Source organism: Coenobita brevimanus, chromosome 55, assembly GCF_032717465.1.
Source record: "Coenobita brevimanus isolate Jiangsu-jjx chromosome 55, ASM3271746v2, whole genome shotgun sequence".
NCBI classification, from domain to species: Eukaryota; Metazoa; Arthropoda; class Malacostraca; order Decapoda; family Coenobitidae; genus Coenobita; species Coenobita brevimanus.
In genome coordinates this window covers 32278746-32306091 of record NC_137008.1, presented here as the reverse complement: position 1 = coordinate 32306091, position 27346 = coordinate 32278746, and the positions used below count along the sequence as shown (strand labels likewise).

General features: G+C 41.8%; 1 protein-coding gene across 3 annotated transcripts in view; it reads left to right on the top strand.

Moving 5' to 3' along the window:
* Positions 1-27346, top strand: part of TyrRS-m (Tyrosine--tRNA ligase, mitochondrial) — an 817527-nt gene that overhangs the window by 312090 nt on the left and 478091 nt on the right. For 2 of the 3 annotated variants that reach the window (XM_080273695.1, XM_080273694.1), the window contains one exon: positions 10685-10741. The exons of the other annotated variant lie outside the window; for it this stretch is intronic. In XM_080273695.1, the coding sequence (XP_080129821.1) occupies positions 10685-10741 (57 nt within the window). The remainder of the gene's footprint in view (positions 1-10684; positions 10742-27346) is intronic. 3 annotated transcript variants of the gene reach the window in all.

Below are 27346 nucleotides of genomic sequence, written 5' to 3'. Positions count from 1 at the left end.
CCATACAGAGTCTAATCCAGTCCAGCGAAACAGCCAATGAAGAGATTAAGAATTTGAAGAGGGAAAATGTTGAACTGAGGAGGAAACTTGAAGAGAGTACTAATAAAACGGAGAAGGTGAGTAAAGTACTAGAAGAACACAAGGCAAAGTGGGCACACGTAGAAGAAGAACAGAAAGAAGTGGTCAGCTTAAGAGAGATCATCCAGGAAGAAAGGGAAATGAACAAGAAAGAAATGGAAGAAAATGTAGTGAAAATACTGAAGAAAAAAGAGAAAATAGTGAGAGAAACTGTAGAAAGGAACAGATGTGTGGTAGTATTTGGAAACAGGGAAGAGGAAGAAAAGGTTAGGTTCGCAAGACTCGAGAGAGACACGAACATGGTGAGAGGAATATTAGGCAAGGTTGACCCCGAAGGAGACAAGTGGGTAAAAGAAATTGAGGAAGTAAGGAGGATAGGGCCTTATAAGAAAGGGGAAACAAGACCAATGAGAGTCAAGTTTACATCAGAAAGTGTAATAAATGAGATACTTAAAGTGACCTGGAAATTAAGCAAAGAGGCGGGGATGGAAAATATTATAATAAGAAAAGATCTGAATGAAGAAGAAAGAGAAGTTTTAAAATCATTAAAGGAAGAAGTAAAGGAAAAAAATGATAAGAGGACAGAGGAAGAACGTAATACTTTTTTTTGGAGAGTATTGGATATGAAAGTAAGGAAATGGTATTTAAGGAAATAGAAGTGAAGGAAAAGAACGTAATACTTTTTTTTGGAGAGTATTGGATATGAAAGTAAGGAAATGGTATTTAAGGAAATAGAAGTGAAGGAAACTAGGGGTGATGGTTGTGAAAGATCAGAAGTTGAGGAAGTGGTATGGACAGAGAGTAGGAGAGAAGAGGGTAATAATAATGTCAAAAATAATTTGAAGGTGATATATACTAATGTTGATGGTTTCATATCGACAAGGATCGAAATTAATGATTTCTTGAGAGAACATGAACCTGATGTCATGTGCTTTGTAGAGACCAAATTAAGAGAAGATATTGATGTTCATTTGGGAGATGGTAAATACAAACTGTGGAGAAAAGACAGAAAAGAAAAAAAGGGAGGAGGAGTGATGATAGCAGTGAAGAACAACATAAATATAGATACTGTGGAAATGGGAGAAGGCAGGGCTGAAGTGATATATATGAAATTAGAAACTGGAGAGAATGTTAAGAGAGATATGGCGGTAATGTATGTTCCCCCAAAGACGAGAGCATGGAAGGATGACGAATACCATGAGATGTTGTCAGATATGGCTAGCTATTTGCAAAAAATAATTGAGAAAAGCAATAATATAATTTTGGTGGGTGACTTTAATTGTAAAGAGGTGAACTGGGAGGAATGGTACTCGGGAGGCGGCGAGGATTCGTGGGGTACTATGTTATTAAATATAATAATGAATAATGTGATGACGCAGTGGGTCAAAGAAGAGACACGGTTTCGAGGTGAGGACACACCAGCAAGGTTAGATTTACTGTTCACCAAAGAACCCGATGTAATAGAATCATTGGAATATCTCTGTCCTTTGGGAAAAAGTGATCACGTGGTCATTGAGTTCCAGATGTTAATAGGAAACGTCGAGCCAAGAGATGAGCTTCATAGACAGAGAAGATACAACTTTGGCAAAGCAAATTTTACAGGATTGAGAAACTTTTTTGAAAATGCGGATTGGAGAAAATTCAGAGAAACAAGAGAGATACAGAGGAAGTGGGATATCTTTCTAGACCTCTATAATTTGGGAGTGGAAAAATTTGTACCAAGAGTAAGAGGGAAAGAAAACAGGAAAAAGGAGTGGTTTAATAGAAGGTGTATGATAGCCAAAAAGGAGAGAGATAAGGCGTGGAACAATTGGAGAAAGAGAGGTAACGACAGAACAAAGGAAGAATATAAAAGAACAAGAAACGAATACACAAGAATACGTAGGGAAGAAGAAAGGAATTTTGAAAAAGGTATAATTGACAAATGCAAGGATGAACCCAAACTGTTTTATAGATTTGTTAATGGCAAACTGAAACAAAAGGAAGGAATCACCAAGCTGAAAGTAGATGGAGAGGTCTTTAAGGATGCAGCAATGCAAGCAGAAATAACGAACAAACTTTTCCAATCAGTTTTTACTAAAGAAAAGGAGCTTGTGGAAGGGGAGGGAGTGATTAGAAATGTTCCGGTGATGAAAGATATAAAAGTGGAGGTGCAGGAAGTGTATAAATTACTGGAAACTCAAGATGTAAGGAAAGCCCCAGGACCTGAAGGAATTTCTAATTGGGTACTGAAGGAATGCAGAGAACAACTGGCGGATAAAATTCACAGCTTAATTGTATGCTCACTGGAAGAGGGGAAAGTGCCAAAAGAATGGAAGAGGGCAAATGTGGTACCAATTTACAAGGGAGGAAACAGGGAAGAACCCCTGAATTATAGACCAGTGTCTCTAACCAGCATGGTTGCAAAATTGTGTGAGAGAATCCTGAAAGACAGATGGATAAAATATCTGGAAGAGATGAATATTTTGGCTGAATGTCAGTTTGGATTCAGAAGTGGAAGGTCATGTGTTTCAAACTTGTTGAGCTTTTACTCAAGAGCGATTGATGTGGTACAGGAGAGAGATGGTTGGGTGGATTGTGTGTATTTAGACTTAGAGAAGGCCTTTGACAAGGTACCTCATAAGAGACTAATGTGGAAACTAGAATATATAGGAGGACTAAAGGGGAAACTTCTGGAATGGATGAGAGACTTTTTGAGAGACAGACAAATGAGGACAGTAATAAAGGAAAAGATGTCTGGATGGAGGGAAGTAACAAGTGGAGTCCCTCAGGGCTCAGTGTTGGCGCCAGTAATGTTCCTGATTTACGTAAATGATATGGTAGATGGAGTGAACAGTTATGCGAGTCTGTTTGCTGATGATGTAAAGATCTTGAGGAAGATAGAGGTTGAGGAGGATTGTAAAATACTGCAGGAGGATTTGGATAGGATACACAATTGGAGCCGGACGTGGGAAATGAAATTTAATGTAAAGAAATGTAAAATATTGGAAATGTGTAAAAGTACCAGGAGACCATCACTGAATTATTTTTTGGGTAATGAATTAATCACAAAAAGGAGAGAAGAGAAAGATTTGGGAGTGCAGGTCCAAGATAGTTTGTCACCAGAAAAGCACATTAACAAGATAGTTGGAGAGACTTATAAGCTCTTGACTAACATAAGAGTAGCATTTCATTATATGGATGAGGAAATGATGAAAAAATTGATAGTGGCCATGATCCGCCCCAGGTTAGAATATGCAGCGGTAGTGTGGTCCCCACACAAAAAGAAAGATATAAAGATTGAGAGAATACAAAGAACAGCAACCAAGATGGTCCCCAGTCTGACAGACCTGTCATACAGAGAGAAGCTGGAAAAACTGGATTTGCCTTCGTTAGAGGAAAGGAGAAAGAGGGGAGACATGATTGCAGTGTTCAGGACCATGGTGGGAGTAGATAAAATTGACAAAGAAGATCTGTTTGTATGGGATAAGAGAGCAACAAGAGGACATGGAATGAAATTGAAAAAGTCAAGCTGCTTGAAGGATATCAAGAAATATAGCTTTCCTTACAGAAGTATAGACTTATGGAATAGCCTGGACAAAGAGATCGTCCAGTCTAAAAACTTAAACGAGTTTAAAGTTAAATTCGACTTATTGAGAAACAGCGACGGAAACCCACGAGCATAGTACATTCCGTGTATATCACAATTAGGTATATTCTTAAATATTTGAAACGACTTAGACAAAGAGGTGGTGCATGAGAAAAACATTCATGTGTGTAAAGGTAGACTTGATAAATGTGGATATGGAGACAGGACAACACGAGCATTGCTCAATTCCTGTATACTACAAATAGGTAAATACAAATAGGTAAATACACACACACACACACACACACAGTAGGCAAATGGTTTCCTGTAATGATGGAAACAAGTTCTATGCTGGATAATAACTATATAACCAGATGACACTGGGCTGGGATGGTAGATTTCTGTTTCAGGGATGGGGTTTATTGCTCTTATTAATCAGTGAGCAGTACAGAGATATCATGAACAATACCTTGAGAGCTACTGATTCAGTGTGTGGATGGAAAAGTGGTCCACCAAGACATAAAAGTAAAGCAGTGGTGAAATGAAGGTGTAAAAGCCAAAGATATAGAGAAAAGCAGACTTTATCTGGGATTGGAAAAGGGGTAGTAACAAAGAGGAATACTTGGCTGCTAAGCATAGAGCCAGGAAGTAGGTATATAGGGCAAAATCTGAGTCTGAGAGATTTTTACTTGATAGCCTAAATTGTGCCGGAATTTGGTATTTGGTATTTAACACTTCTCAGGTAAACCTAAAATTTTATCTTTAGGTAATGTGGGGTTTGTCAGACCACAATCTTTAAAAAATCACCAAAAATACTTATGAGAAATTTATTGAAACAGTCACTTGTACACAGTTTCTGTAGTCCTTTTCCTTCAATTTAGTGCAAAATGTATGAAAATATAAGTTACGAAATATTGTATGGAAAATTAAAATGAAAACCAACAAACTTTATACCAACTGAAATTAGTGGCTGCCATACCAAAACTGATATGTTCCACCAGTTTTCTATCATTGCATGCTGTACAGTAATGGCCAATTTTTCTGTAAGAAGTAAGAGAAGCACATATAATAAAAAAATAAAAAAAAAATTTGGTATGGAAGATACTGTATACAGTATATGGGGAAAAAAAAAAAAAAAAATATCACAGGTTGGGTAATGCGGGGTCCAAGGCCTGTTATCGTGAATATAGAGCCAGATCCCAAACTGACCCCAGCACCTCCCTAAACTAGTCTACTAGTCAGGGAGGTAGAGGGATAACCAGATCCCAAGCCCTTATAGTAATATATGAAAAACACTAAGAAAAATAGCGTGGGGTCCCACAGACTCCACATTACCTGAGGAGGGTTAAGATGGCGAAACAGATGAGAAGATAAAACAGGGATATCATAGGTGAGCAAAATGTGAAGAATGATGAAGGAAGGATATTGGTGAATAGTGAGGATATTTAGGATGCATGGAAAGAGCATTATAACTGGTTGCTGCATGAGGAATTTGACTGGAACAGGGAAGGTATGGAAACAGCAGAACCAGTTTTACCATTAGCCTTTGATTGACATTGATTTCTGAGCAGGGCAGTTGGCATTACACAGTTAGGGAAGGTGATGGGGGTGTCTGGGTTACCTTGTGTGATGTTAAATGCCTGGGAAAATGTAGTATTTGATTTGATTAATGATTGGGCAAATAGGATTACCGATTGGGCAAATATGAATTGGAGGAGATGGGAGACGTGGAAGGTGTGTGTAAGATATTTACAGAAGAAATATGTGCAGCATGTGATGTGGTGTGTGGAAGGAAGAGAAGGCGGAGGGGGGTACAAGGAACAGCGTGGTGGACTGAAGAGGTGAAACAGGCTGTGGCACAAAAGAAGAAAGCATACAATGAATGGGTGAGAAATAGGGGCGTGGAAGAAGTTGAGAGGCGGAAGAGAGAGTTATATGTGGAAAGGAAGAGAGAGGTGAAAAGATTAGTAAGAGAGAGTAAGAAGAGAGTAGATGAGGAATTTGGAAGGAATTTGAGTGTAAAGTGGAGGGACTGTAAGAAAATGTTCTGGAGAGAAGTGAAAAGAGTAAGACAGGGTGAAAGTGAAGTTAGCAGAGGAGTGAAAGATAAAAATGGTAGATTAGTAGTGGAGAAGGGAGAAAAAGTGAGCAGATGGAGAGAACACTTTAAGGAATTGTTGAACTTAGAGGATGGAAGTAATGCAAGTATAAGTGGCTGGGGAATGGCTGGGAGAAGGAGGGAGGTGAGAAGACAGGAAGAAATCAGTAGGATAGAAGTTGTGGAAGCAATGAAGAAAGTTAAATCGGGGAAAGCCCCAGGAATTGATGGAGTGTGTGGTGAAATGCTGAAGCATGGGGGAGAGATAGTAGTAGAATGGATGTGGAAGATGTGCAGATTGGCCTGGGAGGAAGGTAGAGTCCCGGAGGATTGGAAGTCAGGTATAATTATTCCCTTGTACAAAGGAAAAGGGGAAAAAGAAGTGTGTGGTAATCATAGGGGCATTTGTCTTCTTAGTATAATAGGAAAAGTGTATGGTAGGATACTTATAGACAGAGTTAGAGAAAGAACAGAGAAATTAGTTGGAGAAGAACAGGGAGGCTTTAGGAAGGGAAGAGGTTGTGTAGATCAGATATTCATTCTTAGATCTTTAGTGGAAAAGTTTCTAGAGAAGGGAAAGAAGTTGTATGCGGCTTTCATGGATTTGGAGAAAGCATATGACAGGGTGGATAGACAAGGATTGTGGAAAGTGTTAAGAATATATGGAGTAGATGGGAAGTTGTTGAATGCTGTGAAGAGTATGTACGATGGTCCGAAGGCTGCAGTGCGTGTGGATGGTGAACTAAGTGAATTTTTCTCTTTGAAAGTTGGTTTGAAACAAGGATGTGTCATGCCTCCATGGTTGTTCAATCTGTACATGGATGGGGTAATAAAAGAGGTGCAAGGTAGGGTAGTGGATGTTGGAGTGGCCCTGGTGAGAGAGGATAGTGTTTGGAAACTCCCTGTACTGTTGTTTGCAGATGATACTGTGTTGTTGAGTGAAGACGAAGGGGAGCTGCAAGGCTTGGTGGATGAGTTTGAGAGAGTGTGTAAGAAACGGAACCTGAAGGTGAATGTAGGGAAGAGTAAAGTGATGGTCTTTGAGAGAGGTGAAGTTAGTGAATGTACAGCGAAGTTAGATGGTGAGGAATTGGAAAATGTGAGTACGTTTAAGTATTTGGGTAGTGTGATGAGTAAGGATGGAGGTTTGGAGGGTGAAGTGCTTGAAAGGGTACAGCAGGGAAGAAAGGTTGCTGATTCCTTGAAAGCAGTGATAAGAAACAGGGAAGTGAGCATGGAAGTGAAAAAGTTACTACATGACAGTATTGTGATACCAACTCTAACGTACGGAAGTGAAGCTTGGACATTGTTGGAAGGACACAAGTCAAGAGTGAGAGCAGTGGAAATGAGTTATTTAAGAGGAGCCTGTGGAGTCACGTGGAGAGACAGGCTGACGAATGAGGATATAAAGGAGCGTTGTGGTGTGGATGTGGATGTGATAGGAAGCGTTATGAGGAACACACTGAGGTGGTTTGGCCATGTGGAGAGGATGGAGGGCGAAAGACTGACGAAGAGAGTGTATGTGAGTGAGGTGGAGGGGGGAAGAGGGAGGGGGAGGCCGAGGATGAGATGGAGGGATGGGGTGGAGAGGTATATGAGAGAGGGGGGTGTGAGTTGGGAGCAGGGCAGTGAAATGGCGGGGGACAGGGCAACTTGGAGGCGATTTGTTTGTGGCCACCCCAAACGGGATTGAGGCGTCTGGCAATAGATAGATAGATAGACTGATTGTTGTATATGAGTGGGTTGTTCCAGAAGATTTTTTATGACTGTGAATGTAAATGTGTGTAAGGGGAAGGTGTGATGTCCTGGAAAGCAGAAATTGTAATAGACCTAAAACATTTGGACCAGATAGTGAAGGTAATGGAGAGAGTCCTTGAACATTTAGTTAGGGAGAGTGAATCTTGACGATATGTAAATTGGGTTTATACCAGACAGATGAACCACTGTTTCAAATTCATTGCATGACAGCAGCAGGAAAAATATATAGAAAAGAAGAGAGGGCTCAGCTTTGTTTTTGTTGATATGGAGAAGGCCTTTGACAGACTTCCTAGGAAGGAGGTAAAGTGAGCAATGAGAAACCTTGGGATTGAGGAGTTGTTGATTAGTGGTTATGACAACATACAAGAGGGCTCACACTCAGGTGAAAATGAATAGTGGTTTGAGAGATGAATATTCTGTGAATGTTGATGTGCATCAAAGATCAGTTTTAAGCCCCCTATAGCTTGTACTTGAAACTCTTACATGACTTCAGAATGGACTTCCTTGGGAAGTATTGTATGCAGACGACCTAGTGGTTATTGCTGAGAATGAGAGAGTTGCAGAGGAATGATTTATTAAGTGGAGATGGAATGGATTACAAAGGTTTTCCAGATGAGTGTGTGGAGGGGTTTTGTTACTTGGGAGACATGATGTGTGCTGGAAGTGGGGTTGGAGACAGCTCAGTGGCTAGGGTAAGAGATAGTTGAAAGAAGTTCAGGGAACTGTTATTTCTCTTGACATTAAGTGGGATCTTCATCCATGCTGAGGGGCCCATGTTTGCAACAGGTGTTAGAAATGTATTGCTGTATGGTATTGAGACATGAGCAGTAAAGGAGGAGGATATTCATAGACTTAAATATACAGTGGTGATAGTCATTAGATGGATGTGTAATGTATACTTAAATTACAGGTCTAGGTGAAGGAGGGGGGCAGGCTAGGACTGCAAATGAAGACTTAAGAGGAAGGATGAGATTTGAATTTATGTGCTGTGATGAGAAAGAGCTGACTGAGATGATTTGGGCATGTGGAGAGGATGGGAGATGACAACTGGGTGAGGAGGGTGAGAGTTTTGAACTATGTGGGTAGGGTTGTGAGAGGAAAGCTGCAAAAGACCTGGGATGAGGTCACATAGTGTGACCTCAGAGAGAAAGGACTGAATAGAGAGGCTGCAAGATATCATGGAGCAGTAGGCGACTATGACTGATACATTCAAGAATATTGGAGCCTTTATAAATAACACAAAACATTGCAGTCACTCAGGGATAAGTGAGGCAGGTCACCTTTGCCTGGACTGTGGGAAGGAGATGCCTAGCTATGGGTCCCTATGTTCCGCGGGGGACAAAAAAGGATTGGACAAATGGCAAAGTACATACAACTCTGCCTTGCACAAGGCAAAGGGCATATAACTCTGCCTTGCACACCAGTAGTGCTGGTGTGTCATCATTGGCTCAGCTGGTACTGAGATGCCATTCTTCACCACTGAATTGATTCAGTTTTCTCACAGAATTCAGCAACCATGTGATGCACATCACTGAGAATGTTCAGCTACTCACACTCACAGATTCCACTGTAGTGTTAGCAGAATCACTGTAAGGGAATCATTTCACACGCTTCAGAACCAATTCTCTGGTAGCTCATCATTCTTGTCCAGTCCTGCTTAACATCCCTTGTTTCAGAGCAGGCCTGACATTTACCATTGGCCATTATCTCCAATCCTCCTGGGGACAAGGGACCATGACTTGATAAAGCTTGGCATAGAGGTTTTGAAGATTTGATTTGGTACCTTGCAGTGCCAGCTCTGGCATTTACTGGCAGGGAAATACTTTACTTTTGAGTCCTAATGTGAACCTGCTTAGTATGGCTACACCTGATTACTATAGCTCGACTGATCACATGGATGCAAATGCTTCTTCTTCACAGCAAGACCATGTTCCTTTGAAGGAGTTATAAGATGTTTTGCAGATAAATTGAATGTGTTTAATTGGTTTTCAGTATACATTGAATATACTCATGAGCATATGAACATCATTTCATTTTATTTAATTTAGCCAAGTGTTTCCAGTATACCAGGAAACCATTTACTACTCTGGATGGTAACCATATAACCGTATATGTGGCGCCTGGTGGTTTAGTGAACAATTAAAGCGCTCCAGTCAGATTGAGCTGGTGCAGGTTTATATCCAAGGGATGGTTGGGGTTTATTGCTTATGTAATACCATTCAGGGATGAGTGAGGCTGGTCTCTCTTGTCTTAAATATCCGGACCAACTTGCCCCGGGCTGCTATGCTCCTCATGAGGCAACACTGGTTTCGATGATGAATGAATGGATGAATTTTTTTTATAGTTTGGGTATGTTGAATTCTACTGAAACATGTGATTCACATGAATTAAATATGATTCACGTGAAATGTCTAACAATGTGAAGCATATTTGTAGAAAAAAAAAAAAAGTGCAGATGGTTATGCTTGTGAGGTGAAGTCAGGATTCTGGAGACTTGAATGGTAATTGAATGTGTGGCCCAGTTCATTGGACATTTTCCCTCTATCAGTCTTTTCTCATTCTTTGTCTTCTAGACCCTTCCTCACCCTATCCTGTGGTGGGAAAAGGAGTCTAAAATGACAATGTTGGTGAAATTATTATAATATAATGTTGATATAATGATTTGATGAGTAAATGCCTTAATATAATGGTGATATCATCGTTTTGTATTTAAAAATTGTATATTGTATTATATATATAATGAAAGACATTGTGGCAACAGTTACACAAATTGTCTCCCTTGTCTGGTAACAGAGCTGAATCAGCTTCCATAGCTAAAACACTTGCCAGCATTTTAACGATGGGAAAGTAACAGTGGTTTCCCATAGTTATATTTTGATGTGGATAGCAAGGACAAGTGTGCTACATAAATCAGTTATGCCACACTTGATTACAGTACTGCATGGTGATTCTAGGATACATAGGGTAATATTTAAAAAAAGTACCAGTTTGCTTTACATAAAGAAGTGACATGTTGCCCACATCTTGTGGTGGAATCAGTATAACAAGGACCATTGTAATTCAGTAGACAGCTGATGAGCTGGGAATACTGTCTCATCCCAGATAATCTTAGGAGTGAAAAATTAGGTATATGACAAAGCAGAAATGTGTATATGCAACTAATATATCCCTCCTTGTCTCAGGCTCTCCAAGCATATGATTGGCTCCACCTGTATGACCAGTACAGTTGCAAAATTCAGGTGAGTACCATATGCATCTAGTAATTTATTATTATTATGAAATTATAAAAGTCCGCTGAGTGACAAGGCAAATGGTATCCTGTACACCAGGAAACCATTTGCTGTGCAGGATGGTAACCATATAACAAAATTATGGCACCTGGTGATTTAGAGGTTATTAAGGTGCTCCAATCAGACTGAGCCAGTACAAGTTTATATCGAAAGGGTGGTTGGGGTCTAGTACTCATGTAATGCCACTCAGGGATGAGTGAGGCAGGTCACTCTCATCTTAAATGTCAGACCAACTTGCGTAGCCCTGGGCTGCTGTTCTTCTCATAGGGCAGCACTGGATTAGATGATGAATGAATGAACTTACTAAAAGTGTAAGTAATAAGGGGGGAGGCGGTGGCTGAATCGGTAGAGAGGCGGCTTGCAGTCCTGATGGACCCAGGTTCGAATCCTGGCTGGGGCAGGGGACAGTTTAAGGATTTGAATTTCATTAAAAGCAGACTTTCCTGATCTACCAGATGACCCGCCGACATGTCGTAAAAATACCCCCGCTAATACCAATACACCAGTCCTGTATGAGACAGCCCTAGCATGTATTCAATATGGACGGTGGGTGTTAGCGCCGAAGTGGTGACATGTGGAGGTGTAGGAGGACTACTGGGCCTTGGGATAGGCTACTGCCCCCAAGATATAGGCCCTGAAGCCTTTGCCCAGAGTCGGACACATTAAAAAAAAAAAAAAAAAAAAAAAAAAAAAAAAAAAAAAAAAACTTAGAATAATGCGCAGTATGAAGATACATCCATCATCCAATCCTACGTTGCCCCATGAGGAGCGTAGGAGCCCGGGGTTAGGCAGTTGGTCCTGACGTTTAAGATGAGAGTGACCAACCTCACTCATTCCTGAGTGGCATTATTTGAGCAATAAACCCCAACCATCCCTTGGATATAAACCTTCACTGGCTCAATCCGATTGGAGCACAATAATTACCCACTAAACCACCAGGCGCCAAAATTTGGTTATATGGTTACCACCCAGCGTAGTAAATGGTTTCCTTGTGTACAGGAAACCATTTGGCTTGTCACTCAGTGTAGAGTCACCCATAGGCCGAAGGAAGAGGAAAGAATGGAAGAATGAAAGACAAGAGAGGGAGTGTAAAGTCACCCGTAGGCAGAAGGACGAGGAAAGAATGAAGGAAAGAAAGATAGATGAAGATGGAAGGAAAGAAGGATGGAGGAGAGGACAGGGCAGACACCCGAGAGCAGCACTACATTGAATGAGTGGATGGTGAGCGCCCCCACCTACCACAAATGAAGATACAATAGAGAATATATTGGGAAGGTGTGATATGTATCATAATCTAGGGTAGGTGGTGGCAACCAGCATCGATTTACTCAATATAGTTTTTAAGTTGGCTGTACAGTAATTGACAAGCTAGATGGGTGCCTTAATCCCTTATACGGGGTGGCCACAAACAAATCGCCTCAGCCTTACCCTGTACCCCGCCATTTCACTGCCCTGCTCCCAGTTCACACCCCCCCCTCTCTCATATACCTTGCCACTCCATCCCTCCATCTCATCCTTGGTCTTCCCCTCCCTCTCTCCCCCCTCCACCTCACTCACATACATTCTCCTCATCAGTCTCTCACTCTCCATCTCTCCACATGGCCAAACCACCTCAGTGTGTTTCTCCTAATGCTTCCTATCACATCCACATCCACACCACAACACTCCATCACCTCCAAATTTGTCAGTCTGTCTCTCCATGTAACTTAACAGGCTCCTCTCAAATAGCTCATTTCCACTGCTCTCACTCTTGACTTGTGTCCCTCCAACAACGTCCAAGCTTCACTTCCATATGTCAGAGTTGGTATCACAGTACTGTCATGTAATAACTTTTTCACATTCATGCTGACCTCCCTGTTTCTTATCACTGCCTTCAAGGAACAAGCAACCTTTCTTCCTTGTTGTACCGTTTCAAGCACTTCACCCTCCAAACTTCCATCCTTACTCATCACATTACCTAAGTACTTAAATGTACTCACATTTTCCATTTCCTCATCATCCAATCTCATTATACATTCACTGGCTTCACCTCTCTTGAAGACCATAACTTTACTCTTCCCTACATTCACCTTTAGATTCCGTTTCTTACACATTCTCCCAAAGTCATCCACCAAGCCTTGCAGCTCCCCTTCATCTTCATTTAACAACACAGTATCATCTGCAAACAACAGCACAGGGAGTTTCCAAACACTGCCCTCTCTCACTAGGGCCACTCCAACTTCCACTGCCCTACCTTGTATCTCTTTTATAACCCCATCCATATACAGATTGAACAACCATGGAGACATGAGGTATCCCTGTTTCAACCCAACCTTCAAATAGAAAAATTCACTCAGTTCACCATCCACACGCACTGCAGCCTTAGCACCCTCATACATACTCTTCACAGCATTCAGCATCTTCCCATCTACTCCATATATTCTTAATACTTTCCACAATCCTTGTCTATCCATTCTGTCATATGCTTTTTCCAAATCCATGAATACCGCATACAACTTCTTAACCTTCTCTAGAAACTTTTCCACTAAAGATCTAAGAATGAATATCTGATCTACACAACCTCTTCCCTTCCTAAAGCCTCCCTGTTCTTCTCCAACTAATTCTTGTTTTATTTCCCTAACTCTGTCAATAAGTATCCTACCTTACACTGAGAAGACAGATGCCCTTATGATTACCACACACTTCTTTTTCCCCATTCCCTTTGTACAAGGGAATATTTATACCTGACTTCCAATCCTTCAGAACTTTACCTTCCTCCCAGGTCAGTCTGCACATCTTCCACATCCATTCTACTACTGTCTCTCCCGCATGCTTCAGCATTTCACCACGTACTCCATCAATTCCTGGGGCTTTCCCCATTTTGACTTTCTTCAATGCTTCCACAACTTCCATCCTACTGATTTCTTCCTGTCATCTCACCTTCCTCCATCTCCCAGCCATTGCCCAGCCATTTATACTTACATTACTTTCATTCTCTATGTTCAACAAATCTTTAAAGTTTTCTCTCCATCTGCTCACTTTTTCTCCTTTCTCAACTAGTAATCTACCATTTCTATCTTTCACTCCCCTGCTAACTTCATTGCCACCCTGTCTGACTCTCTTTACCTCTTTCCAGAACATTTTCTTAACATTCCCTCCACTTGACACTCAGATTCCTTCCAAATCCCTCATCCACTCTCTTCTTACTCTCTTACTAATCTTTTCACCTCTCTCTTCCTTTCTACATATAACTCTCCTCTGTCTCTCAACTTCTTCCATGCCCTTTTTCTCATCCATTCATTATATGCTTTCTTCTTTTGTGCCAAAGTCTGTCTCACCTCTTCATTCCACCATGCTGTTCTTTGCACCCCCTTTTTTCTTCTCATCACCCCACACACCACCTCACTTGCTGCACATATTTCCTCCGTGAACATATTGCACACACCTTCCACGTCCCCCATCTGCTCCAGTTCTTATTTACCCAATCGTTCCTCCATTTCTCTCTCATATTCTGCCATTTTCTCATCGTCTTGTAACCTTTCCACTCTCCTTACATCTACTCCTGCCTCCCATCCTTCCCTTCTTCTATTTGTCCATTTTACCTGGACCTTGATTCTTACCACCATTTGGTGGTGGTCAGAAAGTCCACTCCCCGAACCTCTATATATTCTTGCATCCATTACACATCTTCGCATCCTTTGATCCACACACGCATAATCAGTCATTGCCTTCCTTTCATTCAGTTCAACATCCACCCTTCTCATCACTCGTCATGTATACCTGTGGATCATTTTGTGCCTGAAGAGGGTATTGGCTATCACCAACCCCCTCCGGGCACAAATGTCCACTAAAGCACTGCCATTCTCAACTGTCTCAGCAGGCATACTCCACTCACCAAGTACTCCATCCACCTTCACATTCCCTACTTTACCATTCATATCACCAATCAAAAACACTCTCTCATTCCTTTCAAGCTTTTCCATGCGCACCTCTAGACACTACTAGATATATACTAAGATATATTGACATGGGCTTTACATACTATTAGATCTATCTATCTGTCTATTGCCAGACGCCATAATCCCGCACGTGGTGGCCATTTGACTCTGAGTTATTTGTTTTTCAGAGAGGGGCACTAACCCTTCACCAACCCACTTGATACGTAGGGAGCACGTATGGTTTGGTTATATGGTTACCACCCAACGTTGTAAATGGTTTCTTGGCTTACAGGAAACCATTTGGCTTGTCACTCAATGTAAAGCCACCTGTAACGGAAAGAAAAGCATTAAGTAGTGACGGGAAAGATGGGAGAAATAGGAAGAGAGGAGGGCAGGCACAGAAAAAGAATGATAAAGGCTGAGGAAGAAGTAGGCAGCACTACATCAAGTGAGTGGATGATGGTCGCCACCACCTACCACTAATTGCGAGGATTCGAACCAGCGCTTGCAACTGCGTGAGTACAGCAGCTTACCAAGTGAGCCATTTTAGATGTATACTAAAATATAGTGATATTAGCCTGAGAGTTTAGTTTGAAGGGCAAGATTAAATGAGGGTAACAACTCTTCCTGACTAACAGGAGATGTGTCTCCTGACACAAAAAGGAAATACTTAGGTAAGGCATCCACTCACATTAACCCGTCACGTCCCGACCACTTTCGCACCACCGACACCCCCCAGTCCCGACCACTTTTGGAAAAAAAAAATTTTTGGCTAAAACCTCCGCTTTTGGTGAGAAACATCGAAAATTCATAGAGAAATCGCTCACCTGAGGTTTAAAATACTCGATACAGGTAGGAGTACCTCCTTACCTTACAGGGTTTTCTATCAGGCTGGCTGCAGAGAAAACGAGTTCTATGGGAGGATAACTATTCCACACCACTCCTAAACGGCATTTATTTATTTATTTGGTACGAATTTATATGTAGTATGAGAGTATATTGGTTTTCAAACAGTAATATAGGCATTATAAGCATTGTTTCACTCACTAACTCATCACCATTCCTGACCTTCTTTTGCCACATTACCTGATCATCATTTCTGACTGTTTCTTCCTATAATGCTATGTAAACTTTGTCCTCCACATTGTCATCGATTGGGGAATCACTGTGGCCCTGAATGTCTTTATTGGCCAGGTCACTGGTAACAGGTGAATTGCCAAGACAATGGCATGCGGGGGGGTGGGGAGGTTATGTGATGTAAGGCATTGTCCCTGCTTGGCATCTTGTAGAGGAATAGAGGAAGGTGTCCCGTGTATACATACGAAAAATCACGCGTAAAAATTGAAAATTGTGCAAATTAGAGACCTTGCAATTGCAAAATGTACTGGTACGTCGATGGGACTGGCAAATGCAAAATGTTGCAACGTACCCATATGTCGACGGGACGTCTCAGGTTAAGGGCCTTTATAAAAGGGTACAGTATAATAATAAAAATATGTAATACTGGTATGGAAGCAGTTAGATCCAGTAAAATTAAGATAATACAGTATGTACAATACATGGCCATGTTCATCAGTGTGATGGTTATATATTGAGATAATAAAAACTGGTATTTATTGTCAATACAGTAATCCCGCATATTTCGCGGTAGTTACGTTCTTGTAACCCCCGCGAAAAGTCAATTCCGCGAATACTCTATTAACAATTGAATCTTACACTTGTGTCCACCATGCTGCCCATCACACAGTCCATGTCCATACTGATTGCGAGACAATTCGCCGTCAGACAATTCCCCGTCAAAACATGGACGATTCCCCTTCAGAACAATTCGCACCCTGGACGATTCCCCGCCATTCTATAAATATACTAATCAATACTTTTATCAATATACTTATTAATTAATCAATACTTTAATATCTATATTTCAGGGGGATCCAGCAAAGTCTATGTTCAGTAGCATAGGTTCTGGATATTATTTATTAGTTGCTCCTTTAGTCAATAATTAACTTGTTTCTTCCTCGCTGTAGTTGCCTTTGAATTATATTCTAGCGTCATCCATAGCTATCTTCATTAATGAAGGCGAATTGTTTTGTGTTTGTTGTGACTGCGAATTGTCCCGAAACCTCCATACTCATCCCGAAATACCTTCTTACAAGATTGAAAGCACATACTCCATTATGAAGGAAAAACGTAAACACCGTACTGTAATACACAATTATCTACACATTTATTCACAAAACAGTACAAAATAAAAAGATGCATTAACTGGTGATAGCAAACACTCGCACGGTCGTTTCTTAGCTTGTCCAGTAACACAATTTTCTCTGCTAAGGTCATAACTTTTCTTGATCGTTTTGTCACTTTGGAGTTCTTACTAATTGTATTACAGTATTAGCCTTTGGTGCGGCTGGCTTACGTCCTGGGGCCATGTGGAAAGCAAGTGGGAGTCAAGAGGCTCGTATCATACTGCGGTTACAAGTACAACAGACACGTGAGGCAGTCAGGCGTGGACTGAGGACTGCGGGGCAGAGAACAGTGTTGCCATATCCAAACAAGGAAATTATGCTAGGGCAATGAAAAAATTATGCTAGATTGAGCAAATTTGTTCCAAGTAAAAAATGAATTATGCTAACTTGAAGCTAAATGGTAACATTCTATACATATTCGTGCAACATATTAATTATGTATTGTTTACTATGAAAATATTAAAATGAACCTACATACAGTAAGAGGATAAATATCGGTTTTCTGCCCATACTGCTTTTTCCCACGAAACTTACGTTTTTCTGATGGATTTTGATGTGATTCATTCGATTTTGAGCATCATTTCCGTCAGAAATAACCAGATTTTGAGATATGACCCCCCCCATCCCCCTGCAATAATGGGGGATCTTTGGGGAATCGGAGGTTATAGGGAGGGGGGGAAACACAGAAAATGGTCATTTCCGACTGAAATGAAGCTGAAAATCGAAAGAATCATACCAAAATCCATCGGAAAAACCTAGGTTTCATGGGTAAAGTACAAAGCTCAAACTTATCCTCTCCGAACCAAACCGAACCTAACCTAAAACCTAACCTAACCTAATCCAACCTAACCTAACCTAATCCAACCCAACCAAGCCCAAACTGAAAGTAACCAACTATTCAAACATCTTACCTTATTCGTCTCTCCCTCTCTCTCTCTCTCTCTGTCTCTCTTTCTCTCTCTCTGATTTGTAGCTTTTATAAAATTATTCCAAAAATATTCCATTCCATTCTCTATTATGCTAGAATGATTCTAAAACTTCTAATATGCTAAAAAATATTCCAGACTCGAAAATTTGATCAAAATTATGCTAAAAGAATAAAATTATGCTAGATATGGTAACACTGGCAGAGGGGCTGCGGGAAAGGGACAGACTACAGAGGGTGGCGTGAGTTTACCGCGCTACAATTGGAAGCTGCGGGAATTTCAAATTTTTTGTTTTCTGTATATTCAAGGATATTTTAGTTGAACTTATTAATGCTAAGAAAATCCGCGAGAGGGCAAAACCGTAGACAAAAAATCCGCAAAAAATGCGGGAGTACTGTATTTGTAGAAAACCTTGGGAAGCTAAATAATAATAGTATATGTATGATTGAGCCAGTGTAAGTTATCCAAGGGGTGGTTCGGGTTATTGCTCATGTAATGCCACTCAGGGATGACTGAGGCTGGTCACTCTCATCTTAAATTTCAAGACCAACTTGCCTAGCCCTGGGCTTCTACGCTTCTCATGGGTCAACGTAGGATTGGATGATGGATGGATGGATGAATATCTTTTCGTTTTTAAAGGCTCCAAAATGCTTGCATGTGTCGGCCTTGGTCAGCTAATGGCGGCTCTCCACGCTGCACGATCCATTGCAGCCTCCCTGTTCAGTCCCTTAACCCTGAGGTCACACTTAATGACCTTGTCCCATGTCTTTCTTGGTTTACCCCTCGTAACCCCACTCCCAATATTAACACTTCTCACCTTCCTCATCCAATTATCATCCCCCATCCTCTCCACATGTCCAAACCATCTCAATCTACCTCTCCTCATCACAACACCAATACACTCCAGTCCCATCCTACCTCTCAACTCTTCCATCATAAACCCAGCCCCTCCAGGCCTTATACGCAGGGATGCACTGCACATCCACCTAATCATTGTCATTTTTGTACATCTGAGCTGGCGAATATCTTCCTCCTTCACTGCCAAGGTCTCACTACCATACAGCATTACACTCCTAACACATGCTGCATACAAAGACCCCTTAGCACGTAGGGAGAATCCTCTCAGTGTCAGGAGAGGCAACAGCTCCCTGAACTTCTTCCAACCACTTCTCACCCTAGCCACAGAGCTAGCTCTAGCCCCACCTCAAGCACACAACATGTCTCCCAAATAACAAAACTCTTCCACACACTCAAGAGATTCACCAGCAAGTTCATTCCTTTCACTTCTGACAATCTCCACCTGCTCACCCCGGCACGCCATACTCATAAAATCAGCATTATCTCGCAGTCTACCTCTGATACCACTACATCTCTTATGCACCCATTTATCACACACATCGCACAAGATGGAATTACTTCCAATGCCCTTGTGGCAAACTGCACATGGCCACTCTCTCTCGTCTTTGACAGTACCGCCACCAACCCTAGATATCATCACTTTTGTTTTATCTGCATTTATCCTTAAACCCTTGTGCCCCATACCATCTCTCCACTTCCTAAACCTTTCCTCCGCCTCCCTTTTGTTCTCTGCAATCAACACCAAATCATCAGCATACAACAACTCCCACTGGAGTCCGTTTCTAAAGGCACGTGAAAGGGCGTCAGGTACCATGATGAACAACATGAGACTCAAAACTGACCCCTGATTCACACCAACATTCACGAAAAACTCATCACTCAAATCTCCATTCACTTTTACCTGGGTGTGAGCACCCACATACGTAGCCATAACCACCCTAACCAGCCACTCCTCCAAGCCAAGCTTTCTCATTGCCCACTTCACCACCTCCCTAGGGACTCTGTCAAAGGCCTTTTCCAAATCAACAAAAACAAAATAAAGGTCCCTTCTCCTACTAATATATCCTGAAGCTGTCGAACAATGAATATGGATCAGTGGTCCCCTTACCTGGCATAAACCCAAACTGCATCTCATTAATATTCACTCTTTCTCTAAACATACCTTCTAAAACTCTCTCCACTACCTTCATTATCTGATCTAAAAGCTTTATACCTCTATAATTTCCTCTTTCCAGGGCATCACCCTTCCCTTTATACACATTTATAATTACACTCTTCAGCCAATCATCTGGGACAACACACTCATAAATAATCCTATTAATCAGGTCAGTGACTAAACTCACCCCTATATCGCCTGAGGCCTTCAACATTTCGGCAGTCAACCCAGACACACCTGCTGCCTTCCTCACCCTCATCCTGCCTATTGCCTCATCACAGTAGCAGTATCAATCAAAGGCCAAGGGCCAGACACTGGATCTGCTGGCTCCAAACCTTCCCTGTCCCAGCCAGACTCCTCATTCAACAACCGGTTATAATGCTCTCTCCATGCATCTTTAATATATCCACTGTTCACCACTACCCTTCCTTCATCATTCTTCACACACTGCTCACCTATAATATCCCAATTTTCCCTCTTCACTTGACCTGCCACCCTAAATATATTTTTCCTTTTCCCATGATTTAGGTTAACAAGTAATAGTCTCTGTGACTCAGACTTTGCCCTGTATACCTCTCTCCTAGCCCTACGCTTGGCATCCAAATATTCCTCTTTGCTACCACCCTTCTTCCATTCCCGGAAAAGCCTTCTTTTCTCCTTAACTGCAGCTTCTACACCCTCATCCCACCACCAAGTTACTTTATGTCTTGGTGGTCCTCTTGTCCACCCGCATGTTATATCAGTAACTCTCAAGAAATTGTTCTTGAGGGCTCTGTACTGTTCATTAACGCCTCTTTCTACAGCTCCCTGTTCAGCCACCACTCTCCTCAACTCGCTATAGAAGGCATCCCTTACTACTTGGTTTTTCAGCTTCCATATTTTCCTCCTAGGTACATAAGTCCTCTTTTTCATCACTTGTTCTTTAAGCACCATATTATAAATCAATTCTTCGTGCTGCTGCACACACTCCTCACTTCCTATAACTTTAACATCCCTCACTAACCTCCTATTGGCCCTCCTAACTAGAAAATAATCTATCTGACTGTTATTTCCCCCAGACTCATATGTAATTAACCTACTGTCTCTTTTCCTAAAATATGTGTTACACACAATCATGTCTGTTGCCTCCCCAAACTCGATTATCCTTTCCCCTTCTGCATTCCTTATACCATATGCACATCCCCCATGCACTCCTTCATAACCTTGTGCTGCTTCACCTACATGACCATTTAAGTCCCCTCCCAAAACCACTATCTCATCATCCCGCATACCACCCACTACACGTATTAAATCATCCCGAAATATATGTCTTTCTCTGCTTCATCCAGTCCTGGCTGTGGAGCATATTCCGATATAATCACAGCTATCTTTCTTCCCAACAGAATTTTCACTACCAGTATCCTATCGCTTACTCTCAAAACATTCATAACATATTCCACCCATTTCTCCGCAACCATCACACCAACACCTCCATATCCATCTGTCCCCCTCTTGCCAAAACAACTTATAGCAACAGTCCTTCCCAACAATCATTCTGGCTGATCCACCTCTGTACCGGACTTCCTGCAAACACGCCACATCCACTCACCTCCTACTGAATGCCTCAACGACTTCCCCCGCTCTTCCCCTCAAACTTCCCACATTCCATGAACCCACCCTCATCCCCATGGGTGATTTACTGTCCTCAGGCTTGCTTTGAAACTTATTTTGTTTTGTCATCTTCAGTATTAATAAAGGGGGACAGACATAGCACAGGTCCCACTCACTGCACAGTCCCAGGTCCAGGCAATGGATCTGGGACCCCTAGCCCACCAGCTTACCAGTGACTGTGGTAGTGGCCTCGGGGCACCCTGCCAGGACAGCTGCAGGGACACTCTCCAAGCGTGCCTTGGCACTGCAACTATCCTGCCATTATACACCCACCGATAGGGCAGCCTCCTGGGGCGCTACTCCCAGGTTCGGGCCCCTCTCTATTGGGTGGAAGCGGCAGCCTGGGAACTGCAATGCCTTGTACCCACTAGCACAGGCCTGAGCCCCATCTCGCCCTGGACCCACGATCTATGCCGGTGGAACCCCAGCCACGCCTCCCCCCAGAAATCTGCCACTAGTTAGGGGGGACTTATTTTCTGGCCGCATGCCCTTGCTGGCGCCAACACCTGTAACATAGTGAGATACGTTGTGTGAAATGTAAAGTGCATGTGGTGTAGTGCATAGATAGTTAGAGGAAATGTTTGGGAGAGTATGCTGGTCTACTCTCCATGTTACTGTCACACTGAAAAGGTCAGCAATGGGGGATGGTTAGATAGCTAGTGAAACAGGAGCTCCAGCTCTCCCTATCACCAGCATTCCCATTCCCCTCGGGAGTAGTACCCTGTTCGGCCCGTGCCACAGCCTCCTCCTACAATATAAATATATATATATATATATACAGTAATCACTCTAATATCCGGACGCCCAATATCCGACCATCCCCACTATCCGGACATAAGAATGTTTCATACTGTACTTTTTTCCATACTATACTTACCTCATTTCACTCTTTAATGTCCTTTATTGGTGTGAATAGGGTGTTAGGAGCTATGCATGTGCAGTAGGAAGGTGTTTTTCTGAGTTAGGCTAGGTTAGGATCCATAAGTACCAGTCCAGGAGCCAGTCACCAGAATGTTTATTATTGTATGAACCTACTTCTAAACCCTCATTTTATGTTCCTTTTGCATTTATTTCAGTCATTTATGTGCCTTATTGGTGTGATTTGGGTCTTAAATAGGTGCTATGCATGTCCAGAGGGAGTTGTATAGGTGTTTCTCTGAGTTAGGGTCCATAAGTACAAGTCCATAAGCTGGGGCCCAATATCCGGACAGAACCAATATCCGGACCTAACTATGGCTCTATTACGTCGGATATTGGAGTGATTACTGTGTATATATATATATATATATATATATATATATATATATATATATATATATATATACCGTAGAACCTCTCTCATTCGGACTATATGGGGGGAAGGGTTGTCCGAATTAGCAGATTGTCCGGACCATAAGGGTAATCTCCAGTTCATACCAAAAACTATCTACATATGGTATGTTTGTTAATTATTAACATATGTGGCATATCTCAACCCTACGTAACTGCAAAAGATGAAAGGATACTAAAATAACCAAACTAATCATGTACGACAGTTTTGTATTGCATAATTTACAGGTAAGGCCATGACAAGAGACTAGCCTACATTTTAAATTGTAGTAAGTGACTAAGGCCCGTGTAGGCAAAAAAATAAATTAATTAATTAACTGTAATATTTGGAATAAAAATAAAACTTATGTAGGCAAAAAATACATTGTCATCTTTGGCATATTGATAATGCCCATATGGGCAAGAAGCTAATGTTTGATGTACAAGTAAAGCACATTTAAGTACAAAAAATAACCTACAGTAATCACTAAAAACTGCAGAATATTCTGACCCATTTTTGTGTAAGCAAACTCCTCCTTTTAACACCTTTATTCATTGCAGAAGCTACACTTGCATTAAGGGGCATGGTAAGGAGGATTAACTTTTGAAATACAGCATAAAAATATAAATGGTTGGCGAACTAGTTGATGGAACGAATGCTAGCGTGTGTTTAAACAGGCGCCCATGTTGGGACCTAACATGATCCGAGACTAAACGAATGACGATCACTTTCCGCGCCGATACTGAAAATGACTTTAGAATTACTTTCAACATATTTTTGGAGCTTATTATTTTTAAATTTTGTCTGAATTAACAGAAATCCGGATTAAAGGGGTCCGGACCAAAGAGGTTCTACTGTATATATATATATACTGTATATATATATATAGATATATATATTTATATACTGTATATATATGTATATAGATATAGATATATATATTTATATACTCTCTCTCTCTCTCTCTCTCTCTCTCTGTATATATATATATATATATATATATATATATACAGTAGGATCTCACCAATAACGATTTCGACAATAACGTTTTTGGCAATAACGGTATGTTAGAAAAGCTACCCAGTTTCTATGATATCATTTGGATTCTCTTGAATAACGGTTATTTCGTGAATGCCAAGTTGTTATACTGCAAATATGTCCGTAAAAAGATGAGGAATGAACAGACAAACAAGAAAAGATGAAGGTAATCGCCGAAAATGTGAGCAATAGCGAGGAGGAGATGGAGGATCCTCCCCTTGTCACCTCCCCTGACTTGCCCATCGCCATCCCCTCCACCTCCACTGCCCTACCTGACTCACAATCTGCCTCCACCTCCACCTCCACAGCCCCACTTGACTCACCTGCTCCACTTGGCATACCTGCAACCCAACATAATGACTGTTGCTGCATTCTGGAAGAAATATAACTTTCAACAGGCCGTAAATTTCTTCGTCAGTGCCTGGAATGATGCAACATTGGCAACCATTAAACATGCCTGGTCGGCACTCCAGCCACAACTCAAGTCTGCTGAGACAGAGAGAGAGCAGCCATCAGAATTAATGACTAATGACTGGACTTGTAAATCATTCATTCATTGCCAGACGCCATGTATCCCAAACGGGGTGGCCGAGGGCTTAGAGTTAATTGTTTTACAGGGAGGGGCACTAATCCTCCACCAACCCCACTTGACATGTAGGGAGAACGTTATGCCAACAGCATCTGGTGTTCCCAGGCGGTCACCCATCCAAGTACTAACCAGACCCAACGTTGCCTTGTAAATCAGATTTCATGAAAATACCAGAAACAGTATCACAATCGAGTGAATGCCCGCCATCAGTCACTCATCATTCACTCTCTTTCACAAAGCTAGCCATCCGAGGAAGAACAAGAGAGAAGGGTTGAGTAGATGATGCCATTGGGGACTTTCCTGAAGATTTTGACTTTATGGGGTTTGATGAAGTGTTGGTGGAAGTGGGTGACCATGGCATGTGAGGCAGGAGTGGGGACGAGGCCAGCGAGGGGTCAGGGCGTACGATGCAGTAGCGTTCATGCGCAAGCCTCGAAACAATCATCATAACAAACACCTCATAACTCCTTCAAGGTGAGTTTCATATTACTCATGATGATTTAATAACTTATTTTAGTATTTCAGCTAAAAAAAAGTAGTGATAGGAAGGCTCCAGGTGGGAAAAGTGGATAAAAGTCCTGGAGTGGCAGCACCAATAAACCCTTTATACATTTATTTAAATGTCACGCAAATAACGTTTTCGCTAATAATGGTGTTTTTCTGGCACCAATTAGACGTTATTGGCGAGATCCTACTGTATATATATACACATATATATAAATATATATATAAATACTGTACATATATATCTATCTGTCTATCTATTGCCAGACGCCTCAATCCCGTTTGGGGTGGCCACAAACAAATCGCCTCCAAGTCGCCCTGTCCCCCGCCATTTCACTGCCCTGCTCCCAACTCACACCCCCCTCTTTCATATACCTCTCCACCCCATCCCTCCATCTCATCCTCGGCCTCCCCCTCCCTCTTTCCCCCTCCACCTCACTCACATACACTCTCTTCGTCAGTCTTTCACCCTCCATCCTCTCCACATGGCCAAACCACCTCAGTGTGTTCCTCATAACGCTTCCTATCACACACACATCCACACCACAACGCTCCTTTATATCCTCATTCGTCAGCCTGTCTCTCCACGTGACTCCACAGGCTCCTCTTAAATAACTCATTTCCACTGCTCTCACTCTTGACTTGTGTCCTTCCAACAATGTCCAAGCTTCACTTCAGTACGTTAGAGTTGGTATCACAATACTGTCATGTAGTGTGTATATATATATATATATATATATATATATATATATATATATATATATATATATATATATATTTATATATATGTATATATATATATGTATATATATATATGTATATATATATATGTATATATATACATATATATACATATATACTTATATATACATATATATATATATATATATATATATATATATATATATATATATATATATATACACAGTAATCCCTCCAATATCCAACGTAATAGGGCCATAGGCAGGTCCGGATACTGGTCCTGTCCGGATATTGGGCCCCAGCTTATGGACTTGTACTTATGGACCCTAACTCAGAGAAACACCTATACAACTCCCTCTGGACATGCATAGCACCTATTTAAGACCCAAATCACACCAGTAAGGCACATAAATGACTGAAATAAATGCAAAAGGAACATAAAATGAGGGTTTAAAAGTAGGTTCATACAATAATAAACATTCTGGTTACTGGCTCCTGGACTGGTACTTATGGACCCTAACCTAACCTAACTCAGAAAAACACCTTCCTACTGCACATGCATAGCTCCTAACACCCTATTCACACCAATAAAGGACATTAAAGAGTGAAATGAGGTGTTTGAGGTAAGTATAGTATGGAAAAAAGTACAATATGAAACATTCTCCCTACTTACAGCAAGTCCATGGCCACCTCGATGAATAACCGCCTCCTCTCGGACCCTGACAGTAAGAAGGATTTCCTGAAGCACTTCCAGTACACTGTTCATGAAGTCTTGCACTGAATTTAGTCAATCGCACTCAGAAGTCCGTTCTCTTCACAGTGCGCACTCTTATCTAACTAATGCTCCATTGTAACTTACTAAGTGTTGCGCTCTGCACTTTAACTTTTCCCATTCTTCTGATAATTTTCTAAAGCAAAAACAAACAAGTCAGTTTACGTTAAATTTTGTTCCAGATTAGTCTTTTCACTCACAACTGTAAATCCTTAACACAGCACAGTTTTTTTCACTGCACAACACCGTAAATTCCCGTGTGGTCTAGTGGAGAAGTTCTTGCTGTTTAATCACTGTGAGAGTCCGAGAGTATCACTGGCAGTTGACCTAGGGGTGTGTCGCTGGGTCGTGGTGATGGCGTACCCACTGCAGACGACTCTGAAGACAGACGTAAACTCACTTCGAGCGTTGACTCCACCGTGGCTGATGTGCTGGGCTGTGGCTCAGAGAATGAGGGCCACTCTTGGGGAGGCAACGGAATGGAGCCAGGGCTGGGCACAGCGGGGGTCACGGGCCTGAAAAAACTGTCAATCGTTGATTGACGTAAGGAACGACGATTCTGACGATTGATGATGCGCTGCCTGAAAGCATGCCATTCCTCCACAAGTCCCAAGGCCCCATCTCCCTGTCGCAGTCCGGGTGTTCCAGGTAGTCTAGGACGAACTCTAGGTGTTCCCGGAGTGCGTTCAGCTTGGGGATGGCTGGAGTAGTGTCCTGCTGAGGGGAGTCCACATCATCGTCGCCTTCCTCGTCGGAATCTTCAAGCTCGCTACTGACACCTGCAACTGAAGACGCGATCTCGATATCAGACAATGTCTGATACCCAGGATCGCCCTCGTCGTCATCCAACCACTCACGCACATCGTCCACATCAACACCGTCTCCAT